This window comes from Sinocyclocheilus rhinocerous, unplaced genomic scaffold (genome assembly GCF_001515625.1).
Source record: "Sinocyclocheilus rhinocerous isolate Xijiao unplaced genomic scaffold, SAMN03320098_v1.1 scaffold792, whole genome shotgun sequence".
Lineage (NCBI taxonomy): Eukaryota > Metazoa > Chordata > Actinopteri > Cypriniformes > Cyprinidae > Sinocyclocheilus > Sinocyclocheilus rhinocerous.
In genome coordinates this window covers 384,071-394,914 of record NW_015626872.1, presented here as the reverse complement: position 1 = coordinate 394,914, position 10,844 = coordinate 384,071, and the positions used below count along the sequence as shown (strand labels likewise).

The 10,844-nt window shown below is 37.3% G+C and overlaps 1 protein-coding gene across 1 annotated transcript in view; it reads left to right on the top strand.

Moving 5' to 3' along the window:
* Positions 1 to 10,844, top strand: part of dnah9 (dynein, axonemal, heavy chain 9) — a 113,772-nt gene that overhangs the window by 26,212 nt on the left and 76,716 nt on the right. The window contains exons 24-28 of the mRNA XM_016527147.1: positions 965 to 1,090; positions 2,213 to 2,452; positions 4,323 to 4,483; positions 5,957 to 6,113; positions 7,823 to 7,927. Coding sequence (XP_016382633.1) covers positions 965 to 1,090; positions 2,213 to 2,452; positions 4,323 to 4,483; positions 5,957 to 6,113; positions 7,823 to 7,927 — 789 coding nt within the window. The remainder of the gene's footprint in view (positions 1 to 964; positions 1,091 to 2,212; positions 2,453 to 4,322; positions 4,484 to 5,956; positions 6,114 to 7,822; positions 7,928 to 10,844) is intronic.

The following is a 10,844-nucleotide window of genomic DNA, read 5'->3' as shown; positions in this document are numbered from 1 at the left end:
ATCAATCTTTGCCATGATCCTTCAAACCACTAGCTTTTACCCATTTGACAGCAAAAAGTTTTTAATCGTTTAAATTAGGGATGCACCGATGTATTGGCCGCCGATATTTATCGGCCGATTTTTCCTCAATTTACAACCATCGGCATATCGGCTATATACGATATACGAACTTTGCTGATTTAAAACATGATCAAAATACTATCTATTTTGTTGCCAAAATTTCAAATAAGAGAGGAAGTGACAAATATCGGTATCGGAATCGGCCAATAAGTGATTGTTAAAATCGTTATCGGTATCGGCCCCAAAAAATCCTATCGGTGCATCTCTAATTTAAATATAACCAAATTTAGCATGGTCACTTATTCTTTCATATATTTTAATAAATACAGGTCAGATGAAGTATGTTGGTTCATTTTTTTACATAAATATATCTATTATGCTGAATGACAATGAATTATTTCACCCATATTTTTCACAAAAGTTGTATGAAACATTAGTAGACAGTTTAGTTGCATTAAATATGGTTTCTATGCATATAAAATCAGTTTTGTAAATTTAATCAGATGCAAACACCAAAATGTGACATCTTGTCTTTGACCCAGTAATCAAATGTTTGAATAAAAGGTGAAGATGTCCATTTTCTTAGACCGGACATCACTATTGGCCACTGCTGTACCTGAGTCACGTCTGCGGTCCAGAATATCATAAAGACTCAGAGACAGGCTCTTTCACAGAGAAACACCACTCATGTTTTCTCCAGCACACGTGGTTATAAATGTGTTTATGTTTGGAGGATCTGCTGTGGATTAAGGCTCAATCTAATCCAGCTCCTGAAGTTCTGTATTCCTGTGGAGTTTTGCTCCGTCTGCTCATGGATGATTAGTTTATTTCTAGTGGAACCAATGTAGAGTATCAGGCTGCTGCCAAACCTCCTCACGTCTGGAACCGTGTAACGCTTGTTCAGGTGGAAGTGTGGCTGAACCGTGTTCTGGACAGCATGAGGGCCACCGTACGTCATGAGATGACCGAGGCCGTCGCCGCTTATGAGGAGAAGCCCAGGGAGCAGTGGCTGTTCGACTATCCCGCTCAGGTACTGAACCAGCACCTGTAAACATCTCTAGGCCGGTTTCCTCTGAATGAGATAATATTTATGAGGAATTGGAGATATTTCTGGCAGTATTACTATCTGCATGTGCTCACAGAATCAAGTCTCATGAAGGCCTGCTTTTTGGGAGTTCGCGTTTTGCCCGATAGCGATGGATGTCTGCGTTTAAATCATGATTATTCATTTTATTCAGTGGGGCTGAAACATTTCAGACCAAATGTGGGATTCAAACATTTAAATCTGTGAATAAAAGTTTAATGAATTTGAAAAACGTAAAATGAAAACATTCTGCAGTATTTCTAGGTCACTAATCAAATGTGTGACATTGACAGTTTCTTTGTAGCTTCACAAACTGAACAACTAAATACACCTCTTCTGAAATGATTGTGTTTGAATTTTAATTTCGTTTTAATTCTTTTTGATATTTCTTTGGAAGCTTAGTCAAAAATGTACGGGTTAAACGACTGGCCTGATGTCATAGTAAAGAAAAAAAATTATTATTTTAATTATATTTGAACCCTTTTCATAAATGCGCACATATTATAACGAATAAAAAAGGAGGAAATTCTTGAAAATTTAACTTTTATTATTATTATTATTTCTCAGAATAAATAAGCAAACCTAAGAATGCAAATACATTTTAAAATTGCAAATATAAAAAAGAAAAAATCATGGTCCAACCAACATGCAGAAAAATGAAAATTTTAATGATTTAACATTGTTATATAATGATATTTGTAAATGTAATATTTGTAACTTAATTAAAAAATATATATGTTTCTTTTTTTATAAAACCTTTAAATAAATTAAGGTGCATATTATTACTTTTTACTTGATGTTTTCACCACATGACATTTTAGTCATAAATTGTAACCTTTCTTGTTTACGTAAAAAGTTTTTTTGTGAAACCAATATAAATACAAAGAGTAGATTTCTAAAAACATGCCACATGTTTATCTTGGACACAAACATATAGTAGCATTGACTCACATACTGAACCAAATACTGAGACATCCTGACATTCATGTTACCTTTAACTATTGTTATGCTGATCATGTATTTCGGCCTAGTGCAGAACAGAAATGCGTCATCTTCTTATTTGGATAGGTGGCGCTCACCTGTACTCAGATCTGGTGGACGACTGATGTAGGAATGGCGTTCTCCAGACTGGAGGAGGGATATGAGAATGCAATGAAGGATTACTATAAAAAGCAAGTGAGTCAGTTAAACACCCTCATCACCATGCTGATCGGCCAACTCACTACCGGAGACCGGCAGAAAGTCATGACCATCTGTACCATTGACGTCCACGCCAGAGACGTGGTGGACAAGATCATTCAGCAGAAGGTACCGTCTCATCTGTCCTATTGTCATATCCATCCTTGACACTGAGTTTCCTTCAGATATCTGCAGATGAGTGCATAAGACAAGATTCAATACTGCCTCCATAATCAAAGTCTCAGTGTGCTCCCATGTGATTTGGTCTCATATATTGGTCGCACTCAAAGATGATATGATAGGATAAAAAAATGCTGTTATTTTGTAATCTACTGCAGGGGGTTTGCAAAACATTTTAATGTCAGACAGGCTAAAGCATAGTAGTGCAGTAAGATTTATGTTATAAAGACAAAATGACGTATTTAAATAATACTTCAATATTGTCGTTGTACTAAAGCCAAAGCAATTAATATATTATATGGACAATATTTAGCTTGTATTAAGTAGAATTGTTTTTCTCTCCACTATTAGAGTAATGTTAGATGTATAAACATTTCCAATTCAATTAATATAAACTCTAAAAGTGTAATTTCACATTGCAAGAGAGGAGAGATAAACGCTTAGAAATAAATAAGAAATATTTTTGTTCACAAAACTATACACATTTTTTTCTTACTGTTAAATACTCTAAAGCCCCGTTCACACCAAGAACGATAACTATAAAGATAACGATATTAGCGTCCACACCAGCGAACGATATCGTCTGTTTATTCTAAGCGCACGCTCGTTTGCCGCTTTAAATTCTCGAGCTCGTTACAGCAGGATGGATTCTGATTGGCTGTCAAATTTTTTTATCGTTCATCAGCTGGAGAAAAATCGTTTTGAAAGTGATTCCAACGATATCGTTTCTCTTTGTCTTTATCGTTATAGTTGTGGTGTGGACTCTGCTATTCTTTAATATTGAGAACGATTTTTAGAACTATATCTTTATCGTTATCTTTATCGTTATCGTCCTTGGTGTGAACGGGCCTTTAGAATAAACAGATGATATCGTTCGCTGGTGTGGACGCTAATATCGTTATCTTTATAGTTATCGTTCTTGGTGTGAACGGGGCTTAAATGTGAATAGAATAAAATAATTGCAATGAATCTGAATTCATTTAAAATGAAATATTTGGTAACACTTAAAGCCTTTATGTATAATGCATTATAAAGGTATTCAATAATGTATGTTATAATGCATTATATTTTTCATAAACAATTGCAACCAAGTTAAAATGCATTATACTGTTTGCAGATTTCTTGTTACATCTGAAATTGGTTGTTTGTTTTAATGAAATCTACTTTCTAAAGGTGTGTTCACTGAATAGATAAGTGTTATAAGGTATTAATGTAATTATTATTCATGAAATCATACAATGCATTATAAGGTGCATTACAAGACAATAATTAATGCAATACAATACTTTCATATGGCATTATATATAAAGGCTTTAAGTAAAGTGTTACCTACTGTTTTATTTTCTGATATTGTCCAGTTTTATTTTCTGATATTGTCCAGGGACTCTCCTAAATGCTACTAGAATCAGAATTTATTGCAAACGCTTTGCATAAGTCATGCGAATCATCTGAAAACCGATGATGGCCTTCAAAAGACCAAAGTTGAAATGGTTTGAGCTTTGAGCAGTGCATGAGGTGAATGCTGCAGCGGATGCATGAGTTCACTGCAGTGACCAGCACTAGCGTTAGTCATGTGAAAAAGCCTGCAGGCGTCTCATAAGAGGATATTCAATACTGCCTCTATTTGCTTCCATAATCCAAGCCTCAATGTGCTCTCATGTGATTGCTCATATTTTGGTCTCACTTGAAAACCCACGGTTTAGTAGAATAGAAGTCATAATGAAAGCGCCGTAGAGTGGCTCAGAAGCACACTAATGTTTTTATCCAGCTCAGGTGTGATATTTTCCTCATGCTAATCCTTCATAATCATCTCCCTCAGGTGGAGAACTCTCAGGCCTTTCTCTGGCTGTCCCAACTGCGGCACCGCTGGGGCGAGAGAGAGAAGCACTGCTTCGCCAACATCTGCGACGCCCAGTTCCTCTATTCATACGAGTATCTGGGCAACACTCCACGATTAGTCATCACGCCACTCACAGACAGGTGAGATGCCAGAAAAACACAGCTTTAGCTTTGGAGTGACTCATTTGAGGAGCCATTAGAGAGCGAGCGCGTCCCATCAGATGCCCTTATGCTAAAGGAAGATGGCGGGTTGCTCAGGCGGGTCCGTCTCGACACTTTGAAACCGTCACAAAGCAGAGACGCTGCTGTTTGATAGTCAAATCAATGACAGTGCGCTTTCCTGAGCATATGGTCAGTCTATGAGCTCTGCTGACCAAGTCACACGCCTGCCTTTCATTCACAACGAACCGAGACTATGCAAAAATACCACAACGGGGCACAGATGGCTCCATTAAGATAGGGCGGCCGCTGAACGTCATTCATGTGCACAGACGCTTACTTTATAGTTGTTTTACTTAACCTGTAAATAAGTTTTCCCAAAATATTTCACTTGTATTTGATACATTATTTTTCATTAAACTGATCAAAAGTGACAGTAAAGACATTTATAATGTTACAAAAGATTTCTGTTTCAAATAAATGCTGTTCTTTTGATCTTTCTATTCATCAGAGCATTCTGAAACATAAAAACAAAAGTGTTGCGTTTATAATTTTGTTCAGTGTAAAATGAATCATGGTTTCTACAAAAATATTGATGTTTTCAACATTGATAATAATCAGAAATGTTTCTTGAGCAGCAAATCTCAGCATATTAGAATGATTTCTGAAGGCCTGGAGTAATGATGCTGAAAATTCAGCTTTGATCTCAGCAATAAATTACAGTTTACCATATATTCACATAGAAAACAGCAATTTTAAATTGTAATAATATTTCACAATTTTTGCTGTGTTTTTTATCGAATAAATGCAGCCTTGGTGAGCATTTCCTTTCAAAAACATAACCAAATCTTACTGAGCCCATTCTTTTGGAAAAAAACAAACAAAAAAAACCCGACTTCTTAAGAGTCATTTGTTCATGATTCATTTGGAGTCCACTGGATCTGCTGTATGGTTTTGATTCAGTATAAAGATCTGGCTCACAAGAGTCATTTGTTAAGGAGTCAGCCTGTTCTGATCGTATTCTGCATTTTCGATTCACTAAAGAGGAACAGCATTAGATTGTTCTTCCTGAACCAGCAGAGGATGTTGATTCAGGAGCATTGCCTGTTTGTGTAAATCTCATAAAACCGTGCCATCCTCACCTAATGCAAATGATCTTCACTGAAGGACTCTTCAGGGTTAAAGGCTTGCCAAATAGCCTTACTCAAACACATAAAACACCTCTGTTCTGTACACAGGCCATCAGTAAATACACCAAACTCAGTGTTAAAGGTAAGGTAAAACCTGATCCATTTAGCAGAGCTCCGTCTCCCAGAATCGAGCTGTTTGCTCAGGCTGATCACATCAGAAGCACACTGTAATAGCAGGACTTTAGCCGCTGGCAAAGTCTGTATTTATGTGATTGAACATTTGTGTTTGTTTTGCTGAAGTGTTTTTTTCTCGGCTCAAACGCAGGTGTTACATCACTCTGACGCAGTCGCTGCATCTCATTATGAGCGGAGCCCCAGCCGGTCCGGCCGGCACCGGGAAGACCGAAACCACCAAGGACCTGGGCCGAGCCCTCGGCATCATGGTCTACGTCTTCAACTGCTCTGAGCAGATGGACTACAAGGTGATGAGAACAGAGAATATCACGACTGTACACGCTCTTGGGCTTTTCTTTATTGGGTTGTGCTGTTTCTTATATGTTTTTGCCAGATCTTACTGATATGGTTTATGTAGACCACCTGTGTTCGAATGCAGGCGATGCAAATGCGCTTGATTTAATCTTCCATTTCCAGCATGACGAATAAACAGGAACGGTCCAGTATCCCACAATGCAATGGGAATTGAGTATTCTGTAGCACTAGTAAAAACCAGGGGCATTGCTAACCGATCCCAGTGAAATACAGCTGTGAAGTATTAATAATAAATCATTGTCTGACGGTGGAGATCACTGTATGTTGACCTGAGTCAAGTCACGTTTACTTCTATAGTGTTTTACACAGTACAGAATTGTTTCAAAGCAGGTTCACAGTAATAAACCGAATCAGTGATAGAAACTTCATTAAATATGAGACAAATTCAAAAGCAGCTCAACTGAAGACTTAAAGTTGATTCAGTTCAGTTCAATAAGTGTTCCATAAGTGTCAATGTTGTAAAATCCATCAATTATGATAACAAAGTCAGTTCAGTTGTAAAGCAGCTCTAGAAGGCGATAGTTAATTATTCAATATATCAATTCAGTTCAAGTTTTGTTCCCATCCAACAGAGTCAGTGCAGTCAAATCAATAATGCAGTATTACTGAATATGAAGTGTCCTTTAAAACCTGAAATATAATGATATGATTTCAGCAATCATGTCATGTGTTTTCTGTCATCTGTTTATAGTTAGAATTAGAGCAAATTTACAAATTAATCACTCTTTTTGATCTTTTGATCGGTCAAACGGATTTGCTAAAAGGTCTAAAATGGTTCACGATTCAGTCTGAATAATTTACAGTGGTTTCTCACACCATAACTGGATACTTTATAAGAAATTTGCACTGGATGAAGTGATTTTTTACTTACAATTCATTGTACAAAACTTGCAAATGTCTTCTATTGCTTGTTAGCAACAAGGTAACTCTTTATTGTTTACGAACGACTCCGGTAAAGACAATTATACAATCCTTTTGTCTATAATAATGTTAGGACATGTTATTGATGAAAAGCTAGAAATGCTCCTGGTAAGAATAGTACGATGGTTTGCTGTTCCCAACACAACCAGTCTCGTTTTGATCAGAACAGCTTTTAATCAAGTTCACAGTGAGCTCCTAACTCCAACCTCACTCTACACCTCACCTGATCCCGTCCTTCATCTCGTAATGTACTTCTCCCATCACGGGCTCCAGCAGATTAGTAAAGCTCTAATGACTGGCTTTATTTACATCCGAAGCCATGTCCGTATTCAGGCCTCATCTGCGCTCCATATAATAGAGACGCAGTGTTCTTCTGCTGTGACTGCAGAGAGGAGAAGACGGCCTCAGGATCACAGACGCACGCAATCAATCCCCGGTCATCTCTCATCACATCTCAGCCAGCGCTGCAAACACACACACAGAGTGTTTAGAATATGAATGCGAGTTTGCAAATGCTGCTCATCCATCCAGAAAATGTCTGCTTAGCATTTGTTGTTCTTGTTTATAAGCTGGAATTTCAGCGGAGCAGGAAACGTGAGCTCGCTTCTAGAAAACAAAAGACGCCCGCATAATTTCACATGCTTCTGTGTGTTGCGATTGATGCTTTCCAGCGATGCACCCATAACTCTGTGCTTTCTCTCGCTCGATCTGTCTCTCTCAGTCGTGTGGCAACATCTACAAAGGCCTGGCGCAGACCGGAGCCTGGGGCTGCTTCGACGAGTTCAACAGGATCTCGGTGGAGGTGCTTTCAGTGGTGGCGGTGCAGGTGAGTGACTTACACCCTGATGAATAAACAACAGCATAAACTCGATTTATGCCACTGGCTCAGAAACCTGGAAACTAGGGCTGTTTTTTTTTTTATTGCATGATGTGCCAATTAAATAATCGAATGAATTGCAAAATAATCACACATCAGTATGGGCTGAGAAGTTACCCCCAAAAGATCTTGTAAAGTCATTATTGTGTTGACTAAGAAAAGCATTAGACATTTTTTTTTTTTTTAAGTAGCTTAAGGAAGAAATATTTTTATTCAACATAAATAATGACAATTATATATATATTTAATGAATGTTGAAATACGAAATATTTTTTTATTTTTTTATTTTTTTCATGAATGATACTCTCAAACTAAAACTACACTGGTTGGGTTGGGGGTCTGATCCCCTTAAAGAAGGCTTGATCCCCCCTGATGGACGTCAAAACTAGATGTAGTAACCTAGAAAGTAACCTATGCATAAAATGGAGATTTACTTGTAAATATGAAGATGCATTTCTGTAGCTGACATTACCTGAGAGGTTGAAGTAAATTACGCAATATCACACAACTCGAGCAAGAGAGCTGATTTTTTTCCTGAATATCTGCACGAATGCAAATGTGATATTGATTTAATACAAGAGTTCAATAAACAGTAAATTTAAAGTGTTACATTTTAGACACAATATTGTCAGTATTATCTGTTTTTGAGCAATTTTGCTAATGAAAATATTACCTATAATGCCCCAGCAGAACTCTCTATAACTGTTTGTGAAAGTTATCAAAACAGACAATATTCAGTACAACAATCACAATACTGTGTCTAAACTGTGTCTAACTTCTTGGTTATTGAACTGTTGTATAAATCAACTTCACATTTGCAATTGTGCAGATATTGGGGAGAAACTGCACTCTTGCTGGTGTGATATTACTGAACTATATCATATTATATAAATATAAGGGTAATTTTTTTGCGCTCATATCTTGAATTTTAGACTCATAAAACTGCATTCTAATAGGCTTCATCATGAAGTCAGTCGTCCTGCATCAGGTTCATCAGCTGATGGACAGGTCTGGACGGGGTGGCTGAATTAATTGCCATAATCTTTTGAATGCATTATTTTTTCCATAATTAATCGCACCAAATTAAACCGTTAAACCGACAGCCCTGCTTGAAATGCAACCAGGGAAAGTTTTTGCCTAAAAGTAAAGATATAATGCATCAGGAAAACACTGCATGAGAAAAATCCAGCTTTTATGATTCACTCAACAGTTACATCAGCTGTTTATATGTCACATCATCTCATAATGCCATGGCATCTGCTGTTTGCCATTGAGATTTTATGCCTCGCAATTCAGAGTTTACGCAAGGATGCTGCAGCGCTGCAGACACATGTACTGTAGTTGAATGAATCATCTTCATAACGCTGGCAGACGTAATTTGCTCACAATGGCTATTATGTTGAAGATGATGATGGGCATGATTATAAAGAGTTTGATGTGTAGCTGCTCGTTCATCTTGAGACGCATTTTGTTGTGATACAGTGCGACAGGTTTTAATGGCCAATTCCTGAAAAGGTGCACTTTTTCCTTTGAAAGCGAGAAAGACTTGTCTGAAATGTCAGGACATTGAAAAGGTGTGATAAAAAATGAATTACCTTTTTCTTTTGTAGTGTTTTCAGAGAGCAGCTGTCACGAAGAACAATTTACAGTGAATCAGAACATCAGAGTAATGATAGCGAGGCGTTTGTCAGGCCGTCTGACAGGAAGCGACTGCCGTTTAGCCTTCTCCTTTTTTAAGTAGGAGGATATTTCGCTGGAATTTAGTCCATTCAAATTGTATTCTCACAAAGACAGATAGAATCAATTTTCCATTTGGTTAAGCTAAAACAAACAGAAGGGCCTCCAGACGTATCAATATTGAGACAAATTAACCAGCTCCAGCATTCACCTCACCGCCGCTCACCATGGGAGGGAAACAGATTTACAGAGGAGTGTCCCCAAATATCAAGCACTTTGTTTTCACCTTTTTATTAATTACGAACAACGAGGCTGTTGTCAGGCCAGGCAATTCATGGAATAGGAAACAAAAATGATCATTCTGTCCTCATTTACTCACTCTCATGATGCTCCAAACTTGTATTGATGCACATGATGGTTAGAAAAATGTCTGAGCTGCTCTGGTCCACACAATGGAATTGAATGGGGACCAGGACCAAAAACATCCTAAAAAAGAGGTTCATATAACCTCAAGTCACAGTAACGCTTTATACAATACAGGTGGTTTCGAAGCAGTTTCACAGTAATGAACAGGTATAGGAAATTATGATCCGCACTCAAGAGAACAATCTTCTTTTTTCTTTTATTTTACATTCATTACTGATGGGAAAAGACACAAACGTTTCGGCTTTTCAGTAATGAATGTAAAATAAAAGAAAAAAGAAGATTGTTCTCGTGTGTGCGGATCATAATTTCCTATACTAAGTAACTCAACAGATTGGCGCACCAAAATAAAAAGATCAAGTAACGCAAGAGCGCAGTGCAAAAAACGTTGTTAAACAGTAATGAACAGGAAAATAACAAAAAAGATTTAAAATTCATCCAATACAAGACAAATTCAAAATCTGCAGTACAGCCGCTCTACAGAAGACAATAGTGTCAGATCAATGCAATTCTACGTTAGTTCTCATCCCATAGTGCTGATAGTGATAGTAAAATTGATAATAGAATTGAATATTTTTAGGAGGTTTAAAAGTAACTTTTGAAGTCATATGATAATCTTGCTTTATAAGCCCTTTTCAGACAGCAGTACCAGTAAATTGCTGTAAAATTACCAGAACGACTTTACCGGTAAATGCAAAAATGCACTGTTCACACAGGCAATGGCGTTTAGTCTTTTTACTGGTAAAGCACCATTCATACATCAGTG